Here is a 22,483-nt window from a genome sequence, read left to right as displayed (position 1 = left end):
TTTCTATAACATGCTCTACATGGGGCAACCCTTGTACCAAACCCGGAAGCTTCAATTAGTGCAGAACATGGCAGCAAGGTGGGTTACTGGATGCTCCAGGACCAGCCATATAACACCTGTCCTACAAGATCTACATTGGCTGCCCATTTGCTTCTGGGCGCAATACAAGGTGTTGGTTATTACCTATAAAGCCCTAAATGGCTTGGGCCCAGGGTACTTGAAGGACCGCCTCTCCCCATACAATCTGCCCCACACTCTCAGGTCGGCCGGGAAGCAACTGTTGAGGGTTCCAGACACGAAATATTCTGTGATTGCTCAGAGGGCGTTCTCTATCTCGGCCCCACAGCTTTGGAACTCTCTTCCCAGTGAGCTCCGCTCGGCTACCTCCCTTGACCTATTTAGGAAGAGGTTAAAAACCTTCCTCTTCCAACAGGCTTTCCCCCAGATGTTGTAAGCTCTGCTCTCTCCCCATTGCACCTGTTGCACCAGCACTTTAAGCTAGTTATTGTGTGGTTTTAATCTTGTAATTTTAACATTGTTTTTAATAGTTTATATATTGAATTGGATGTTTACGTGATTACTGTTTGTAAAGTGTACATTTGTGTACTTCTGTGTAACCCGCTTTGATCTGCCAAGGAAAAGCGGGCTATAAATAAACAGTTTATTATTATTATTATTATTATTATTATTATTATTATAAATGAAGAATCTATAAATGTGCATGGCTTTATGTGCATGCAGGAACAAAACAAAAAACTGGAAAGTGGAAGAATGAAAGGAGGCAAAGTCCCAAGTGCTATGTGATGGTCAAAACGTTTACTTTTTGGCCGTATTATCAATTGGCCTTCTCTAACCCAAAGGGTGCTCAACAATGGCTCATTTTCATCCTGGAGAGAAGTGACCAGTGGGGTCCCACAGGGCTCTGTCCTGGGGCCAATGTTATTCAACATCTTTATCAATGACTTGGAGGACAGAATTGGGAGCATACTTATCAAATTTGCAGATGACACCGAATTAGGAGGAGTAGCTAATATCAAAATTCAAAATAACCTGAATAGATTAGAAGGCTGAGCCAAAGCTAACAAAATGGAATTCAACAGGGAGATATGTAAGGTACTGCACTTAGGGCAGAAAAATGAAAGGCACAGATATAGGATGGGGGACACCTGGCTGAATGAAACTACGTGTGAAAGGGATCTGGGAGTCCAAGTAGACCACAAGTTGAACATGAGTCAACAGTGAGATGCGCAGCTAAAAGGACAATGCAATTTTAGGCTGCTTCAATAAAGTATAGTGTCTAGATCAAGGGAAGTCATAGTGCCACTATATTCTGCTCTGGTCAGGCCCCACTTGGAATATTGTGTCCAGTTCTGGGCATCACAACTCAAAAAGGACATTGAGAAACTGGAGCGTGTCCAAAGGAGGGTGACCAAAATGGTGAAGGGCCTGGAAACCATGCCCTATGAAGAACAAGTTAGGGAGCAGGGGATGTTTAGCCTGGAGAAGAGAAGGTTAAGTGGTGATATGATAGCCCTGTTTAAATACTTGAAGGGAGGAGAGAGCTAGCTTGTTTTCTGCTGCTCCAGAGACTAGGACACAGAGCAATGGATGCAAGCTCCAGGAAAAGAGATTCCACCTCAACATTAGGAAGAACTTCCTGACAGTAAGGGCTGTTCGACAGTGGAACGAACTCCCTCGGAGGGTAGTGGAGTCTCCTTCCTTGGAGGTCTTTAAACAGAGGCTGGATGGCCATCTGTCGGGGATGCTTTGATTGGGAGTTGCTGCATGGCAGGGGGATGGACTGTATGGCCCTTGCAGACTCTTCCAACTCTATGATTCTAGGGGCTATTCAATCCTCAGACATTTCTTCATACTCTATGCAAGTGGATATTATTTCTTCTAATAATAAAATGTCCACTGGAATAGCGAGTGGATATTGCAATTCTAGAAATTTCTGAGGACTGAATAGTGCCTGAAAAAAAGATCAGTTGGTGATAAGACTGAAACATGTGGGACTTTTTAAAAAATAAATAAAAGTTTTTGATTATCACATAGCACATGGGACTTATTTCCTTTCATTCTTTCACTTTTTATGTGCATGCAGTCAATAATATAGTTCAATAATATTTTGGGCTAAAGCAGTTCTTACTCAGAGGATAAACTAAAAAGGAAATATGGGTTAGTCCAATTCTAATTATGCTAATAGCATACCCATTGTAATATATAAGAAGGTTACTTGTGACAATAAATGTAAGTCCTCTTTATTTCAATGGGTCTTCCCTAAGCATGGCAAAGTTTGGCTCTAACCCCAATGACCAATACAATTGTGTCAGGTTCATGCTAATAGATAATACTATATCTTCTAACTGTCCAGATTTGGTTGGGATAATCCCAATTAATCCTCTGCCATCCCACTTTTTCATCTGCTTTTAAAATGTCCTGGTTTCCCTCTCTTCCCTTTTCCACTTTCCCTTTTTCTTCTCAGTTTGCTTTAATGGTTTCAAAGTGCAAAAGTAGCTTGCATTTCATTAACTCAGGAGTAAGGAGAGTGACAGGTTGAGTTTTGCCCTTCCCAATAGGCTTAGGCAAAAGCAAACTGCTGCAGCATCTTATAGTTTGTCTATTCTTCCTCATTAATTTGTTGTTGTTGCCTTGAAGTCATTTCTGATTTATGGCAGCAAACTTATCACAGAGTTTTATTGGCAAGATTCATTCAGGTACGTGTGCTGCCATTGCTTTTCTCTGAGGCTGAAAGGGAGTGGTGTGCTCAAGGTCATCCAGTGGGCTTCCATGGCCAAGTGGGGATTTGAACTTGGTCTCCCAGCATCCTAGACCACTATTAAAACCACTACACCACTCTGGCTGTCTCCTTATTAATACCCTTAGTCATCTTGATTATGCTCTGATGTTGCTTGGCCTTACATGTCCCAGCTTTCTTCTGTCAAAATATAGCATTTACATATCTCCTAGTTAACATTTATCAGATTATCTTTAAAGTAGCAATGCCCAGTTTTGACAGAATTGAATAATTATACTTATGGCATGGCACCTAATCTTTTATTTTAGCCAGGGATGGCAACTGATTTAATTTGTTTTATTACTCTATATTGTACTGTTTCTCCTGTGTCAATTTTAAATATGATTGTATTGAGATTGCTTTATGTCATCATGAGCCACTCTGAGAGTTTTGGCAAACTGAAAGGCGTCAGACAGATTAATGCTTTAAATAACTATATAATGCATAAACACATTTGAAAGAGATATAAATACAACAGCGAACAAATGTTGAGAAATACAAACATGAAAGTAAAAATAGAAAAGATAAGTCATGCCCAAATCCTGGATTTGTTTCCATCTAGTGGACAGTAATAGTACCTAACCACTTAGGAAAAAATTAACCGAATTGAATGGGGCTAACCTCTGAGAAGATATATGCACATGGTTGTGTGTGTGTGTGTGTGTGTGTGTGTGTGTGTGTGAAGCAGCTGATGGCAAAATAGACATGGCATCATGAATCCAATCGGTAAAAACAACTATATACCCCCTGAATGAATGCAGTTTTGTAAATGTTGGATTTCCAAATTCCCATGGGTTCAGTGGGTGTACTTTAGTTGGGACTAGCAATTGGCTTTAAGTCCATGGCTGCTATTCAGAGGTTGGAAAAGTTACTTGTTTTGGACTACACTCTCAGAATCCCCCTATTAATACAAACAATTATCATTTCTGCTGCCATTTACATTTTTAAAATATGTTCACATTAATTGCATTCAGTGAAATGTCATGCTGGTATTTACATTTAAAAAATGCATATCCTGCATTTAAAAAAATGTACATAAAATTGAATTAATACTATTAAGACCAAGACTAGTTTTGCAAACAGAAGCAAGAAGCCCCTTCTCAATCTGCACAGTCTAAGTGGCCGGGACTGTAGAATGGAAAAATTATAAGTGCGTTGACCAACCTCAAGAGAAAGGAGAAGGCAAATTCATTCTCCAAGAATGCTTTCCTGGCGTTGAGACCCGACACGTGGTAAATCTGGTGATTTCTGGGTAAATGTGTTAAGAGCAGAAAGCGTCTTGCTTGGTTGCTCTGATAGAAAGGAATGTACAGATAAGAACAATAATCAAAAGAAGGGGAAATCCCTGTTGTTTAAAAAAGCAATCTCATGCAACTTTCTTTCCTGTTGAGAACTAGTTCAATGGCAAACAGACAATAGGAATTTCATAGTATTTCATGTCACCTTAGCAATCACTTTCCTAGATCGTCTTAAGCAAGCAATAATTTCTCTGATCTATTTGACATTTCTGGATAATTATATGAACCAACTTGGCAAGGTTATTGTAAGAATTACTCAGATAGGCCTCAACGTGTTTATACACAATTTCCCAAATAACAGTTTAATAACACCTGAAAAATACCCTAACAACCCATAAAATTTGTTATAATGGGTTGGATCCAGACTTTGTCATAGATGTGGTTGTTCTGGGCAAGGCTTTTTACTATGCAGTCACATTGCCACATTCACAGATAGTTTACAGATAGTCCAAACTGGTCCAGGAAATCTTTGGTTTTCAGGCTTCCCACGTTTTTCTGAGAGCCAGCATGGTGTAGTGTTTGCGCATTGGAGACGACTCTGGAGACCAGGGTTTGAATCTCTATTAAAACCCACTGGTTGATCTTGAACAAGTCACACTCTTTCAGCCCCTGAGGAAGGCAAGGGCAAATCCCCACTGAACAAATCGTGCCAAGAAAACCCCACAAAGGGTTCACTTTAGGGTTGCCAAAAGTAAAAAATTACTTGAAGGCACAAAACAAGGTTTTTTTCATTGTTGGTACCATTTATCAGTTACAGGACAAGAGTATGACAGAAAAGTGACAGTACTGATAGGGCAAGGGATAAGCTGAGGTTAATTGTTAAAACAATGGCCCAGAAAAGTTGGAGAACAACTCGACTGATCTGAAGGTACTGGATGGGAGCAAATATTTGGCTCTTTTGTTAAAACACCTGGCTTGTTAGATCATGGGAAATCCACGGCAAGTCACACTCTCTCATCCTCAGAAGAGGGTACTGGCAAACTCCTTCTGAACAAATCTTGCCAAGAAAACACTGTGATAGGTTTGCATTAGGGTCACCATAAGTCAGAAACAACTTGAAGGCACACAACAATAATGGGAAGTACTGCCACCTTGTGGTATTAGTTTATTTTGAATTTTTCATGCACAAGAAAAGGTAGTTGCGGTAGAATGTTATCTGAAAGGCCTCAAATATTGTGAGTGGTCATGTAACACTTTGGAAATATGCATTCTGACCTCTCTGTCCCTCTTTTGCTTCTGGTAGAGCATGGCAGTAAGGGCTCTAGTCTTTCCATCAACTGACCGTTCACACAGAAAACAGTTTGTTTTAACCACATTCAATTACCCGAGGGTCCAAAACACACTGCAGAAATAATCCAGTTTGAGACCAGTTTAACTGCCCTGGTTCAATGCTACAGAATTCTGTGAACTGTAGTTTTGTGAGACATTTAGCCTTCTTTATCAGAGAGCTCTGGTGCTACAACAAACTACAATTCTCAGGATACCCTAGCACTGAGCCAGGGCAGTTAAAGTGGTCCCAAACTAGATTTTTTTTCTGCAGTGTGTACTGGACCAAGATGCAGAAACCCATTTCAAGATGCAGATTCAAAGTGTCATTAAACTTAGAGCTTGGTTAGCTAAACTGGGAGGTCCCATGGACTCTGAACAGGTTGGAGGTTAGTGGTTTTCTACCACTGCCTTAAAGGGTGGCTAGTGTAATTACTGTATTTGGTTGAAAAAATGAACTTTAAATGAACACTTATCTCTCTTCTTTTGATATTTTTACCACCATGTTGACAAGATTTGCATTTTCTATTTGTCTGAGGCCCCAAGCAGATTAAGTTTTTAGTAGTGCTGTCAGTTCTGTGCAATAAGAAACTGAATAAATGAGGCAATGCATTTTATTTTAACCCCCTTTAGTTAAGAGGAGCTCGTATGTAATATAGACACAGGCACATACAGAGAATATGAGAGAGATCCAGGGTTTAACAACCACCTAAGACAGGACAACACTCACCTGTCAAAAGTCCCATTTCCAGTTACTGTACTTCCATTGCCAAGAGCTTATCATCAAATAGCTCATGAGACATGTTTGTTTAAATCACAGCAGCTGAAGAAGATGGAAGCTGAAATGTTTTACTATTGCTTAGTATTGTTGTTGTTGTTATCCGACCTTTCTCCCATTTTGGGACTCAAGCCTGCTTTAAAAAAGCCATGCTGTAATTTAAAAAGGCTTTGTCAGTAACTATATTTTTCTGTCTATTTATGTGTGTAGATGGCTAAATCCACTGTTTGTCCAGCTTAGAGTGAAGCCTTTCAAATGGTTTTAATGGGAATTAACAGTCACAATTAACAACTAGATTTATAATTTAATATTAAAGGAGCAAGTCATCTGAATACAACATTCATAATAAAGCACAAGCATGGACTGTATTGTTTGAAGTTAAGTTTTTGTTCATTCCATTGCATCTGATGAAGTTGTGTGTTGTCTATGGTATCTTAGGTCATAACAGATGACTTCATCTTTCTCACCTCTTTTGTCTCTAGACTGACCATTCTCTGAAACTTTTTTTTGTTGTTGTGCTTTATTTTAATGCTTCTTTGTTTTTCTATTGGATCACTTAAAATGCTAGCAACTCACAATTGATCTGGAACCTTGCATACCCTCAAGTCCCAACTGTGCTTTGGCTATCAACTGGCATCATGCATTCTCATTGCTGTTTTAGTTTTACAATATTGAAATAAGTCTGCACTGTAGAAATAATGCAATGTGACACTGCTTTAACTGCCATGGCTCAATGCCGTGGAATTATGGGATTTGTAATTCTTTGCTATATTTAGCTGCCTCTGTCAGAGATCTCTGGTGCCACAACAAACTACAGATCCCAGGATTCCATAGATTGGAGCCATGGCAGTTAAAGTGGTGTCAAACTGCATTATTTCTGCAGTACAGATTAGATAATAGACTTAAGGAAGCCAACAGGTGGGTGGGATGAAGGTAGATGCAAACAAAGAAAAAGAATTGGTATTATTTCAGTTATCTGTGCTAGCACTAATTGCAACAGGGTATAGGGACAGGGGGAAAGTGCCACATTAAAAAATAATGAAATCACACGATGGACATCCAATGGAACTCATTGCCCCAAGATGATAGACTAAGTATAACTATTACAAGTATAACTGATGAGCTGCTCAGTAAACCTTAACCCTGGCTCCATTTCTCCCCATCTTAGCCTACTGCATTCATTTTCCTGTTCTGTGCATTCAGCAGAAATGAAGCAGCTTCTGTGTCAATGCAGGTGGAAGAGAGCCTGACAATGACAAGAGGGTCCCAGGCTATTTTTAGATAGCTGCTCTCACTATAGGGCCAGGTTGTATCAGGATATGTGGTTGGGTACCAGGCAGGTTCTGTTGTCATAGCAACTGCAGTCTTCAAAATAGGATATAGCTGTTAGTGTCTGAGCAGGTAGAGGGATGCTTAAGGCTGCAGCACAGGGTCCAGCCAGTGATGGAAGTGTCTGCTGTGCACTATGAATGCTCTTAACACAGGGATGGGCCATGGCCGTGGGTACTGGGACCATTGTATTCCTCTTGGGACACTTCAGGGGCTGCATGGTATGTCCAAAATGTAAATCCTCAAGTGTTTGGAAGTCTATTGGATTTTGAAGAGCTTTTTTTTTTGTAGGGAGGCATGAAAATGTTAAACAGTGCAGGGTGTGAAGTCAAAGGCTTTCACAGTCGGAATCCCTAGTTTTTTGCGGGGTTTAAAGGGCCCCCCCATGCCACCGGGGAGGCGGCCGGAGGACTTGCCCCAAAGCCGCTCTGGCGGCGCACCTGCGGAGGGGAGAGGCCGGTGAGAGCAGCCTACTTCAGCCGGCTCGCTGGCACCCGAATGAGGACGCCGCCACGCCCCCCCCCATGCTACCGGGGAGGCGGCTGGAGGACTTGCCCCAAAGCCGCTGTCACTGCCGCTGCTGTAAGCACGGCTGAAAGAACTTTGGTTTGTGCCCTGTTACCATCTGGGCAGTTTTTTGGGTTTTTGTATTAGTGGTAACTCTGGGGGTTGGAGGGTTAATCTTGTTTGGATATTGCTATTGTTGTTATGTAATATTGCTGTTCTGTGATATGCATTGATGTTATATTGATAACTGTATTGTTGCCTTTTTTATTATTGAGATGTATTGCTACTGATATTGTGATGTATTTGAAATATGCAGTGTTATGTTATTGTTATGTAAATTGTTGTATTCTCCTGCTGTAAACCGCCCTGATCTTTGGAAGGCGCGGTATAGAAATAATAAATTTATTATTATTATTATTATTATTATTATTATTATTATTATTATTATTATGTAGCTGTGTTCTGGAAGAGTTTATTCCTGAAGTTTTGCCAGCATCTGTGTTGGCATCTTCAGAGAAAGTGCAGGGTGTGCTTGGCAAGATGAGTACCCAGACCTAGAAGCTTTTGTTATCTAGTCTGCAAACTCTCAATATCTTCCCGAGGACTAGGGATGTACTCTTTTGTATGTCCCATAGTGGCTGTGATGATGGTGGGGCTGGAAGAGGTGCAGGCCTAGCACTTCCTTCAGCTTCTGTGTTGGCTCACCTGCCAGCATGGAAACGGACTAGCTGGGAGATGTTGTAACAGAGATGCTTTTCCTTCAGTCTTCCTCAACGTCTTTCCATGACCATCAAGGTTTCAAGGAAGACTTCCTCAAAGTCTTGCTTCCTAATGGATGGAAGACTTTCTGGCAGTTAAGTCAGTGGCATCAGGCCTCTTGGTGTTCTGTGGGAAAAGGGGCTGCTCTTTCTCCAAGAAACAAGTCAGCCAGGACTAGGTTGACAACTGTCAGCCAGAGAACTTTTTATTCAGCCACCCAACAGACTGTGGAATGACCTCTGGAAGAGATTCCACAGCTGAATACTCTGTCTGAATTTAAAAGTGCATTGAAAACCAATCACCTCATTATCTAGATGATTTTTAAATTGTAATTTTTAAATGATGAATTTTAGATGTGGATTGTTTTAATATGTGCACATCTTATTTGTCTTTTTAATTGATGTGTGTTTTAACTGATGATTCTATGATGTGATTCAACCAATGTTGTTTATTAATTGTTGTCCCCTGCCTCGATCCATGAGGGGAGGCAGGTAAGAAATAATAATAACAATAATAATAATAATACTAATAATAATAATACAGTTGCCTCCCTTCCCCCTCTCACTTTGCACAGGGGTCTTGGAGTATAATTTTTCTTTTTTGCCATTATGCTACTAATTGGCAGCAACTGTAGTTTTATGAATCCTGCTGTGGGAGAAAGGTGGGAGATAATTCCTTGAAATAAAATAAGCAAATAAATAAATTAATGTGATGAGGGTGGGAGTGAGGAGGCACTGGAGGGGCAAGGTCTCCTCTACTTGCAAAAAGGACTCAGCCTCAAATGGAAGCAGCTATGCACAAATTGATGTGCATATATATATGTGACTGCATAAATGGGAAGTGTCAGGGTGCTGGGAAGAGAACAGAAGGTGGTTGGGGGCACCTCTGCTCCCATGCCTACTCAGGCTGGCATTGGGCACTGTTGGCAGACCCTGTAATTTTCCTCTGGGAATGCAAGCCTTGAGCAGAAACTAAAGTACTCAGCCCAGAAGAGACCACTTGTGAATGCAAAAGGAATGCTAAGCTAAGCTTATGTTGAAAGTATTGCTGCTTTTGCATCTATCAGAATATACTGGTCTCTGTATCGCTGATGACTTCACATCGCCCCCACCCACCCTGCTATGGTTCTCACGTACCTAGAACTGTACAAGTTCCCTACAAATGGAGCTCTCTGCTCCTGTAAGTAGTCTAAATGGGCACATGTATTACAGTAGTTGTGCTGGTCAGAAAGTTCTTCTTTTATCATATATTCCCGAATTGTGTTTCATTTTGGACAGTGATGTGTGTCTAAGCTAAAGAGAAGTTGTGTGTTGATTTCTGAACAGAGAGGAATTTTGCCAGGTTTTGTTTGCCATGATTTTTGCAAAACCAAAAGAAATCAGAAATCACTTCTATAAAGTTCTTTAAAAAACCTGGACAATACCTTTGAAATTTTTTACTCATAGTGGAAGTGCGGGAGGAACTTAACAACTCCTGATTTCCAAATCTACATAATGTACACTGAGGTTGGAATTTTCCTGGGGTTGTGGAAAGGAACTGGATCACTCTGAAACTCATTGAGGGGCACACCACTGCTAGATAGCATTGACCACTAATGCTACTACAGTTGCCAGCAAATTTTGATAGCAACTGTGGCAGTTTTGTAGATCCATCATGTGTCTATCAGTTCTCAGTGATGCTAGAAACAGAGAAGAGGAAAAACAGGAAGGAAGAGGGAACCAGCAGGAATGAAATTTTGCCAAAGCTGTGAAAACTTGTCCTAATTTTGGCTTTCGTCATTATCAGTGTTTAGCAGAACTGATGGTGGGACTATGTGGGGTGAGTGGGGGAGGAACCAAATGTCCTATACAATGGGACCTCAGTATTTGCGGGGGTTTGGTTCCAGGACCCCTTGTGGATGCCAAAATCCACACATGATCAAGTCCTACTAAATACAATAGGAGTAGTAAAACAGTGTCCCATATATAAAATGGCTTTTGCTTTTTCGCATTCTTTTTTTTGAATATTTTCAAGCCGTGGGTGCAGGATCTGTGGCTAAGGAAGGCCAACTGTATTGTGAATGCACATACTGTGTGCATACCATACTTTCTTCTTGAGGAGAAAAGAAGGTAGCAGCCTTTTAACTTTTACAAAACAGAAACAGTCCACAATAGGACTAAGTAAACAAGACAGATTTTTCTTTTTTCATAGATCAGGAAGGGAGGACTGAAATTATGGTCACCTCAAAAGGAAACTCATAAATGTAATCCCTTAAAAGACTGAAAAGCTGATAAGCGACTGTAGAGAAAAGGCAGGTGTGGGTTAGACTAGCAACAGCCAATCATGAGCCAGCTGACAGTAGCCAAGGAAATGCTGGCTGGGAGGAGATAAAAACCCCATCAGTGACAGTTGGAAGGTTACATAGGGTTTGGTCTTCAGAGTGTCCAGAAAGGGACAGGTTTTTGGAGGGTTCCAGGGTAGGACTCTCAGGGCTACAGTCCAGAGAAGAAGAAGGACTTAGTTCCTGTGTAGAACTCAAAGTGAAGGAGTTTTGGAGAAAAAGATATCGGGAGGGATATAGTTAGCCTGAGTGGCAGAACTATTAATTTGGTTTAGGAAACTATTCTTTATAAGGATGGTGTGAGTGTCCTCAAAGATTATAACATTCAGATTCTGTGGAGATAAGGAAACCTTAATTATACTAATCATAACAAAGAAAAAAACTTTACCATCTGAAATAACAACATTTATTTATTTATATTCATTCAAGTAACTTTTATTAGAAACATCTGTACAATAAAGTTTTGATCTTGTTTTGGAAAAAGCTTGTCTACATCTTGAATTAGATCCACATTACCATTGCAAAGCCCCTTTTAACAGAGATTTTTAAAAGGGTCTGTTTTATTTTGGGGACAGCAGTGGGGGAAGAAGGCCCAGGGTGCTGTCATCCAGAAAAGTATAGCTGTTATAAGAGTGTGTGCCACAGCGACTTGTAAGAACTCTGAGAAGTGTATAGATTCTATGGAGTATAGTTTAGCAGAAGGTATTTTAAAAAAATGAAAATGAGGATATAGAGATTCAACTACAGGTTTAGGACCAGAAGTGTTTCAGAGTTGGATTTTTTTTTGGGGGGGGGGGGGGAATTTTGGAAAATTTTGGAATACAAGTTGTATAGTACTGGAGAGAGACACAGGGATCTATGAAATGGCAGGAATCCAAACATAGTGCTTGGTATGAAACTATGCTTCTTGCCATTTCATAGATTCTTGTGTCTCTCCAACCATCTCTCTCCTACTTTACATCTCTTTCCAACTTCACTGGACCCCCTCCTCAGTCAACTTGTATATACATTATAGCTTCAGCCTAGAAACTACTCTTTTCAACAATAAGGAGCTAGAGGAATTACATTTGCACATTTTGGGAAACCCAGGAGAGAAGTGCTGTGGAGTGAAGAATAGAGGAGATCCTAGGGGGCATTTCATTTTGTATGTCTGCATTGTCACAAAGAACGCTTGAAGAGTCTAGCTTAGGAGTGAAAAACATATGGACTTCCAGAAATTGTTGGACTACAATTCTTGTCATCCTGATCATTAGCTATGCTTATTGGGACTTATGGTAGCATCATCTGGAGGGTCACTGTCTGCCTGCCCCAAATAGCATATTTTCTTAATTTTGAGGTAGGAATCAGATACTAAAAAGGGCTTACTGTTAGGAATTAAAGCTGCTTCATCTTGTACCAAAATAAGATGTCTTTATAATATAGTTTTGATTTACTTCATTTATATGCCATCACAAGATGGGACTCAATGTGGCTTTCAAAAACTGCAAATTAAGATTTAAAAATATTTCCAATAGATTTAAAAAAAAACAACTAAAAACAATGTGTTGGGGGGGTTGATTGGATGTTTTTGAGATGTTGTTACTGTTCCTCAAAATTTTTATGAGGGATCAACTCCAGGGATCTGGAAAGCTGCAATGTCGGCTTACTCTGTGTTGATCATGTGCTGCTCTGTGCAAAATGGCATGCCCTTATTTTGTCAGGTAGCATCTAAAACTAGGAACTCGGATGGAAGGAGAATTTTGGTGAAAGATTTTTACTGTTAGGTTGGACAATTCAATTCTAAATATCTGACCAGCATTCATTATCATTTTTGCTGGACAGTAGGTGATTAGGGGTTTCATTACTGACTATTTGAGGAATGAGAGAAGAAAAAGAGGCCTGGTTTATGCTGCTTGTTATATGTTTGGTTCTACTTACTATTTTGCAGTGTCTTTGTATCCTTAAATGCAGGGGAGGGCTTCAGAGTTTCTTCAAAACCAATTGGGTATAATTTCAGCTGAAGTGTTTTTCCTCTGGTGTTGCAAACTAATATTGTGGAGTGATACGCTGCTGTCAGCATTGGTTGTTAAGGCCAAGAAGTCAGTCAGAAGCCAGGAAAACAAACCAGGTAAAGACACTCTGAAGAATAATTTAGATCCCTTAAGACCAGTCTCTAAACTGGCAAGGGCATCTTCCACAAGAAGTGATGGATATTGCCTCTAGCATCCACAGTCTGTTTTGAGCTCAACTTATTTACAGAAGCTAACTGCTGAGCAAAAATGGCTGGAGCAGATCCAATTGATCTGATGTCTTCAACCTGCCTCTGTGCTGGCCCACTCCCCAAACGCTCTTGTACTGCTGCCATCTCAGATGGAGACACAATATCTGGCATGTTATCACTCTCCTTATGAAAGGTAGCCTAGGAGCTCCACTCCATGGGTAGCTTTGGATTTTTCCTTGGTACCAAAGATGCATCCTCACTGCTTGCCATGAGGAGGATACTTGCACTCCTTGCCTGAACTAGCCAGTGAGCTCTGTTCCTCGCAGCCAGTCTCTTCTTTAGGAGACATAAGAGCTAGACATACAGCAGAAGACTCCTTCATTAGTGAGGAAGTGTCAGATGAAGGACTGTTAAATTTGGCAGCTAGTGTGATCATTCATAAAATGAATCCACAGCAGACCTGGACACTGTGTAAATACAATATCCAAGTCTACAGTATACAATATAGAATTGTTCAGAATGTTTCCCAATAATTAAACCACTAACAATGTGGGGCTGTTCTTGAGTGGTTGCTTGTTAAAAGCAAGCTGTTCTTTTGCCACTACAGAACTTGAGTGTTCATAGGGCTACAGGTGACATCTCCCATACCTATACAGAGCTGGAAAGCAATACAACTAATATGGTTATTTCTAAGGTGTTACTTAGAACACGTGTGGCACTACTCTGAACAAGGGGAATCACTGCTGAAAGTAAAGGCTACCTAGAAAGAACTGCTCCCATGGCTGTTGTGGAAGAAGAGGTGGACAAAGTGCAAAAAGCTTGCCTGCAAGCTTCTACTACCAAGAAAAAGCTTTCAGCAGCTTAGCTGTGCAGCCAATTTAGCATTAATCCAGTTGTCGAAATTTAGCCTTATTTTATGTGAACACTGTTGGCTGGGAAGAACAGGAGCCACTGAACTGGGGACTAATGCCAACTAGTGACAATTGAAACCTTGAGTTATCTTGGCGATAGAGAGCTCTTTCCACAGCCTCATGGATGCAAGAATACAATATCTTCACAGCCACGACAAAAACTTGCATTTCTACTCTGCAATCTTTAGACCTTAACTGCCACTGGGATCTCCTGCCTTGTTGGCTGATAAAGAGTCCTTAGAGAGAAGCAGATATTGCAAATGTGTGGTTTTATTTTTGAACAAGAAAAATTTCTGCAATTTGTTTTATGGGGGAAAAACATTCCAATTGCTTCCACACATAATTCTAGGACAAATGTTTTCCACAAGGTTATCTGTATGCAGTGAGCAGCTGTGTGCTTAAGCTAGGAGAGTAAAATCACAATGTAGCAGCAATTCTTCATTGTTAGGTTGGACACTTTCATTTCTAGATGGAAGGCCCTTAGAACAACAGTAGGTCGTGTCTGTAATGTATCCTTCCTACCAATAGTAAAGGATTTTGGGGACAACAGTGAAAGTGAATGGCATCTAAAACTGGCATGTGTTTTATCCATGACCAATTAGTTAACTTGGATGCGGTACAGACGGCGCTAATGCGCCGTGCTGGCACCGTACTAGGGTTAAAGGACCACGCAGCAACCACACAGTCCCTAACTCTAGTACAGTGCAGCGCCATAACAATGGTGGCACCCTGTATACATGGGCGCTGCCAGTTAGGTAAGTGCCGCGCAGCACTTATGTAACCAATGCGCCAGTAGGGCACTTGTTATGCCTCCCCTGCGGCTTTAAAAGAACCTGTGAGGTTTGGCGGCTGCGGCTTCCCTGTGGAGGAAAAAAGGCCGCTGCTGCTCCGGACCATGAACAAGGTATGTATCGGGCCTTGGCCTCCTATTGGGATTTCCCATTCTACACCTGCAACCTGTATAAATAAACAGAGTGTCCAACATTAATACCTGGAACCATCCATAATGGGATGCACCTTGCATTTTGGGCTTCCAGCTATGTAATCTATCTTGTGTAGACCTGTATTAGGCAATACAATACTGTAATCACCTTGAGATGAAGGATTAAATTTATCAACATATGCTCTTCTTTAGGTTACTGATTGTCATCTGTAATGCTTCTAATTTCTTTGCAAGCCAAATTGGGGGTGGACCCTTTTGTAGCAGAAGCTTTACCACCTCCAGTGTTCTTTCAGCAGTTTCAATGGCTGATCTGTACTGCACCTCGCTAGGTGAGTAGCAAGTTCTTTTGGCAGATGGCTGCAGGATGAAAGCAGAAGAAGAGTTCTATATGGTGATTTTTCAAAACAGAGGGATGCTAATAAATGTAAAATGAAACCAGTCAATGCAGTCAAGGCCATTAGAGCTTACACAGCTCTTTTCAGCTCTTTGATTCATAGAAGTTAAGTTTACAAGTTGGCTTTAAGGTAACCCAATGTGAAACTCTAGGCAGAGGCTCCTAGAAGCCAGACCCTTGGCCTCTGATTCCCCACAGCCAAGCAAGGATTGCAATGCTAATAACCTTCTTTAGACATTACAGAATCATATTGGAGGATGCACTACAACCCTGATCCTTCATTTCATTATTTATGGGCCAGGATGCATTGGGGTTCCCACTCACACAGAGCTACTTAATCACATCTAACTGTCTTTTACATTTTTATCTGGTATCATCACCCACCACACATTAGAGCTACTATCACTATAGCGCCTGGCAATGTCATCAATTGTCATTAACAGAGGTGTTACCTCTCTATTTTCAACTGTCCATCACAAGGATACAACAGGAATCTGTGTACAAGTCACACCTCTGATACACTGTTTTGTGATTGCAAGTCACCCTTTGTATGCCTTGTGAATACTGTCCGTCAATAGAGTCTGATTGATAGACACTTCATTGCCATGCTAATACTGAGTACTGACTAGTTTTTCTGGTGACAGATAATTCTTGCCATCATCAAATGACAATGGGTAATGCTTCTCATGCCACAATGGTTGTTGTAGGAAGATGTAGATGTAGGCAAGAACATAAAAGGTTATAATACAATCTCAGTTATATTTTAAGTGTCGATAGATTTTTTCACTACAATCCTATATAGCTCAGCATAGTGTAGTAGGTCCTCACAGACCTAAACTATGCTGAGCTGTATACCACTGTTGATGACCCAACTCTAAATTCCATGCCTCCTGGGGAACAGACAGGATTGCAGAAGCATGTGGCTATGTCCTGTTAGACATATGTGAAATGATTACATCAACATACAGACTTCTGGAGGACACTAGTGGATATCATTGTTGATGTCATAATTTTGTATCTGGTTAAGAGGACATAGTCAGATTCTTCTGCAATCTTGTACACTTCCCACAAATAATAATAATAATAATAATAATAATAATAATAATAATAATACTTTATTTCTAGCCCGCCTTTCCAAAGATCAAGGCGGGTTACAGCACTTAGACCAGGGGTAGGCAACCCTTTTGAGCCAGGGGCCGGGTTGCTGTCCCTCAGACAACTGGGAGGCTGAAGCCAAAAAATAAATAATTAAATAATAAAAAATTAAATAAATAAATAAACCGGGACAAATGTAGGACAAAATTTTCAAATGGAGGGCACTTTTTAAATAAAAAATGGAGGACATGCAAAAAAATTGCTGATTTTTTAAAAAAATGTTAAGATAAATGCAAGTTTCTGAGGCTTCTATAGACAATTGCCCCACCATGCCCCTCGCGCGAGACGCCAAAGGCCCCAGTGGCAATCGGCGGCAGGACCGGTCCCAAGGCTTCACTGGGCCGCATCCGGCCCGCGGGCCGCAGGTTGCCTACCCCTGACTTAGACCATACAACAATACAGTCCATGAAATACAATAAAATACATTAAAAACATCAATCATCAATTAAAACATCCTACAATGAAAATAACTGTCCAGACTAGCACAATTATGCATCAATGAAGGGAGAAAAGGGGATATCTCGGGGGTATTAGGGGTATGCCTGCGGGAAAAGGTGTGTTTTCCAAAGCATGGAAGTGTCAGAAGCTGCTCAGTAATGTTCCCCACTCCTGTATTAAGACCTGAGCTAGATCAACCTGACACTCTTATCTAATCATCTTATGGTAAAGTTTCCTGCTAGAATTTCATTAAAGACTTCACATATAAAATGCATGACCTGGACAAAGATAGAAAGGAATAATGGCCCAAGCTCTTCCACCATCTGATAGAGAATAAGTATTTGGTGCTGTCTGTCATGTCTTACTCTGACAGCACTGGCAAGCACTCCATAGTGATGATGGGAGCTATCTCCATGGGAAGGGATGCACAAATCACCTTTCACTGCCTAAGGGGGTACTTCACACTGCCTAACAGAAGATATGAACTGACTGAAAGAATTGGTTTGATCATGTTGGTGGCTGCTGACAACAGCTATTAACATGTACACACATGTGAGATAGGCAGCTTACATATCGCCGAGAAGCGGCGCTCTCCTGCCGCTGCTGCTTGCAGTGTCTGGGAGCTGCAGCTGCCACACCTCGCATCTCCTGGACGCTCCGAGGAAGGAGCGCGGAAATCGTGCTCCTTCCGGGGCCGGAGAAAAGGCGCACTATGCACTGTGGCGCAGCCTCAATACGTCACAACCGTGCCGCCTCGTGTGGAGGTGGCGCGGTCGTGATGTAATCATGGCGGCGGCCGTGTGGAACGGCCGCCGCCATTTTGTGTGCGCGGAGCGCGTACTAGGGTTAGGAGGGTGCGGAAGCACCACCCCTTCGCTCGTCGCTTACTTTCTGGCGGTCTGTAACCCACCATAGATTGCCAGTGGTGACAAAAATGTCTGGCATAAATTTGCCTTAAGTTTGCCGGCACATGTTTATAACCACCGTTAGTATTGTCTTGGTTATTACCTTTAAAGTCCTACATGGTTTGGGTCCAGGTTACCTACAGGATCACATTCTCCTGTATAATCTGCCCTGAAACTCAGGTCTTCTGGGGGACATTTACTTCAGTCAGCCAGGATCAGGATGGCAACTTAACCAGAAGACTTTTTCCAGAGCCACTCCCCCAATTGTGGAATTACCAGAACAGGTTCGACAACTGGATACATTCTATGAGTTTCAAACACCATTAAAGACTAATCTCTTACAGCAGGCCTATCTAGATGGTTTTTAAATTACGTGTTTTTAAATTATAAATTGATTGTTTTTAATATGTATGCTTTTTACACTAACTTTCTGCTCTTTTAACAGATTATGTATTTTTAATTGGTGTTCATATATTTAAATGTGTTATGTGTCTATTTGGTGTTGTATTTTAATGTGTTGTTTCCTGCCTTGATCCATAACAAGTAGTGAAAGTAGCAGTGGGTACCATTAAAACATTGCATTCATGCTCCCTCACTCAAGACTGCAACATACCTCTAAAATCAAGGACCTCTTGGTCTCTGCTATGGCTTCCATTAAGTGGGAGCTAAGAAGAACATTTTCCTCTTTCATTCGTTCTGCTCTTGCTTCTGCTGACTCCTCTATATGATGGGTCTGAGAGGTAAGCCACAAGAAAAACGTGTTGTTAAATTTAAAGCTGCTGCTATGACTGTGCAGGTTATTGTCTTAGATTCAGTTGATCCCAGTTGTGTGCATATACTCAGAACCTCACTATTAGGAAAACACCAGCTCTAAATCTAGCCCTCTGCAGATGCAGTTAACACATTAATTTTTGAAGGTTCATAAGTGCCATAGAGACCTGTTGTCAAGTGTGATATAAATATATCAAATAAGCAACACAGAAACTATACTGAAATAATTTTTGGTAACTGAGTGACCACACATGTATAGAAAGAAAGAAAAAAATCCTATCCTGTCACTATATCAAATTTTTCAATGAACAAGGTAACACACTGCATAGATTTTGATCTCAGAATCAATAAAGATTAGCATGCAGACTAACACTAGGGTGACCCATATAATGCCTACAGACTTATTGTACAGTCTCTGAAGCCCCCACCTTCTATGGCCATTTCATGATTTGTGGAGAGAGGACAGCATAGCAGATGTGTCTGGTTATGCCCCCATAGCCAAAGTCTGAATGATTACATCATGGCTGAGATTCACTAAGGTCCTCTGGATGTCTCAGTGCTGCTGCAATTAATTTACATTTGGCCACAAGGACATAGCCTGATACTTTGCCGATTCTATCTGCTCCCCATGAGGCATGGAAACGATGTGCGGGGAGGACGGGGATGGAACAACTTCAGAGACTGTATGCTAAGTTGGTAGGGGCTTTGGGTGTTGTGGTTGCTATTACCACACCTCCACAGTCCCCCCCTCAAAAGACGTACAGGTGTAAGGGAAATCTATGTGTGCATATGTCACTAACAAGATGCCAGCTATAGTGTTAAACAATGCAGAAAACAAAAATATGCATGCTTGTTTAGGAAATGTTAATGTCAAAATTAAAAAATCTGACAGAAGTATAAATTTTATTGAAATATTACCTTTGAGAGGAAGTCAATAACTTTACTTTTGATTTCTTCAGAGTTAAGGCACTGGGGAAGAATATCCTCATGGCTTGTTTCCTTCATACAAACAAATACAATGAAGGTCATACCTAACCCAACTTGAGTGCTCAGTTACTTTAATGAGGTAAGGATCAAGCTGAATCAAGACATTTCTACTAAACTATTGGAAATGTTTGGCACTAGCAGAACTTAAAACAATTGTGCACAAAATTTAATGATAAGTTTAGGTAACTAAAGTTCAGGTTCCTACATCTTCTCTTCCTGCATCATTTCCCATCAAGATAATTATTTTAGTGTTCCTACTTTAAAATACTGTACCAGTGTTCTACTTTATCTAAGGAAGATTGAAAACAGTGCAAAAATTACAATTAAAATGCCAATCCAAATGAATGATTAAATATGGGCTTAAAACTACTTAGTTATGTCTGGATTGGGTGCCTTTATATTGATGGGGACAAAAGAAGTTTCTCTTACCTCTGCAAACTGAGTGAACACCTCTATGGCATGCTGTTGAATAATCCAATTATTGTAAGCCAGCAACGCAGCAAACAAACAACATAACTCAGGCAGGACCTGTGCCTAAGTGTTACAACAACAAAGTTATTGTTTGGGTTTTTAATATACAGTTGACCTTCTCTATCTGCCTGCCTGCCAAACAAACCACAAATATGGAGAAAAGCTCAGGACAGAGGAGGAGTGCACACACCCTTCCAAACTGCTCCAGTCCTGGGCTTGACTTCCCCTCTCTCCTGTTGGGAGGAGGAAAAAGCTCTAGACTAGAGGAGGAGGCACGTGCCCTTCCAAACTACTCCTCTCCTGGGCACATGTGTGCACCCTTCCAGACCATGCTGGGGGGCGGAGAAGAGCACAGTCAAACTTGTGAATAATCAAATCCATGAATGTTAAACCCATGAATATGGAGGGCCAGCTGTAGATATATACTCCAAAAACCAAACCTTGATTTTGCCATTTTATATAAGGGATATCATTTTCCTATGCCACTATATTTAATGGGACTTCAGCACCCACTGATTTTGGGATGCACGGGAAATCCTGGCATTAAATCCCAATAGATACCAAGGAGGCTGCTGTATGTATTTTCCTGGGAATCATAATTAAAATAATTTTAAAAGCCAAATATATCTCCTAGGATGAAATCCTCTAACATTCTCGCTGAATTAGCATTTCCTACCTTAAAAACAAAGTGGCAAACAGACCTGCAATATATCAACCTAATTGACAATATTCATACATTTATACTGACTGATTATATTCAAGAGGAAGTAAAGGAAAGTTGTTATTTATCTATAGCAAGTGCCCTGTTAGTAACATGCATGCATTTTAAATGTGGCTTATGTTTGGTTATGTCTCTTTTTGGACAGGGTATAGGGAGTTGTTCTCTAGCCTTCTGCATTCTCCCACTTCCCTACACCAGCAGCTGTTAAGTCCGGAGAAGGCTTACCAGTGCAGAAGAGATGGAAAGGGGAGACAATTCCGATGATGATCTGATTGCTCTGGACTCCCATGGAAGGAAAAGGAGGATGCAGTCTATCTTTAAGAGCACCCTTGTTCCCCCCAGCCCATGCACTGGTCTTACTATTCTTTTCACTCATAAATAATACCTACTGAAGGTTAGCCAAAATGAATGGCCCAGTGTAGTTACCTGAAAGTCTGATAGAATATAGGTTTTTCCCACTGAAGAGAGAAAATCTAATACTGCGATGAGAACATGATCGGGTGGATTCAGCTGGATGAGGGATGTTTGCAGTGTAAATATCTGTAAGAAGAAAGAAGGTCTAAGATTGCTCATTAAAAATCCAGGAGTCATGCTCCCCCCCCCCCCCCACTGCTGAATTTCCCACTGTTTTTGTCAGCCTTAACTATGGTGTCGCTTTCCTTACCTGAATTAGCATCTGGGGCTCTAACATCTGGATGAATAGCTGCAGAAGTCGAAACATCAAGCAAAAGGTCTGCTGTAGATGCGGCAGACTGGACACCTTCATCAGATAAAAAGAACATCTTATGGCCCTCAAAGAAAACCATTTCCAGTTAAATAAAAGAGTTTAAAATTTTGGGAATTGCAAAATGTGACCACCACTGGGGTCAATACTATGGAAGGTAGACCAAAGAAATCAGTTGTTTTTATTTACCATATATTTACTTTTAAAAATTCCTATTTTAAAACTTGTAGAATATGTACACTCATAGACTGAAAGTGTGAATTCAGGCTAGATTAGATGTACATCATGGATATTTGCTGAAGGAGACAAAAACAGATTGCTTATCTGTAACTGTTTAATTGTAACTTCTTGAAGTGACCATATGCGAACTCACACATATGCACCCTGTGTCTACAGAGAGCCATACATGGAATATTCTATAACTGAGTAGCTATTCATGGGAGTCTTACTCTCACACCTCCGGTGCCCGTGTCTGTGGTTACTAAGAGCTGGCATGGGTTTTTCATAAGCAAAATATGCTAGACTACTCTTACCTCTCCCCCCTCCCTTACCTCTCTTTAGAGTTACAAGATAAATAGATAAGAGGAATATTGTGGATATAACTTATATTGATTTCAGTACAGCTTCCAACAAGGCTCCCCATGATATTCTTCCAGACAAGCTGGTAAAATTTTGGCTTTGATTAGGTTGACCAACACCAAAGAGTACTGACCAATGGTTCCAGAAAGCAGTGACTAGCACTTGTTCAGTGTCTATATAAATTACTTGGCTGAAGGAATAGAAGACACATTCATCAAATCTTCCAATGA

At 40.8% G+C, this 22,483-nt stretch overlaps 1 protein-coding gene across 1 annotated transcript in view; it reads right to left on the bottom strand.

Moving 5' to 3' along the window:
- Positions 1–11,456: 11,456 nt before the first annotated feature.
- LOC149322564 (FIGNL1-interacting regulator of recombination and mitosis-like) overlaps positions 11,457–22,483 on the bottom strand; it is a 55,159-nt gene continuing 44,132 nt past the window's right edge. The window contains exons 19-24 of the mRNA XM_089479809.1: positions 21,615–21,710; positions 21,377–21,490; positions 20,188–20,292; positions 19,690–19,770; positions 18,614–18,733; positions 11,457–15,465 (exon numbers count right to left, since the gene is read on the bottom strand). Of these exons, the coding sequence (XP_089335935.1) occupies positions 15,280–15,465; positions 18,614–18,733; positions 19,690–19,770; positions 20,188–20,292; positions 21,377–21,490; positions 21,615–21,710 (702 nt within the window). The 3' untranslated portion in view covers positions 11,457–15,279. The remainder of the gene's footprint in view (positions 15,466–18,613; positions 18,734–19,689; positions 19,771–20,187; positions 20,293–21,376; positions 21,491–21,614; positions 21,711–22,483) is intronic.

This window comes from Sceloporus occidentalis, unplaced genomic scaffold, assembly GCF_023333645.1.
Source record: "Sceloporus occidentalis isolate IW3139 unplaced genomic scaffold, rSceOcc1.0.p SCAF_1, whole genome shotgun sequence".
Taxonomy (NCBI): Eukaryota; Metazoa; Chordata; class Lepidosauria; order Squamata; family Phrynosomatidae; genus Sceloporus; species Sceloporus occidentalis.
This window is presented reverse-complemented; position numbering and strand designations above follow the sequence as displayed.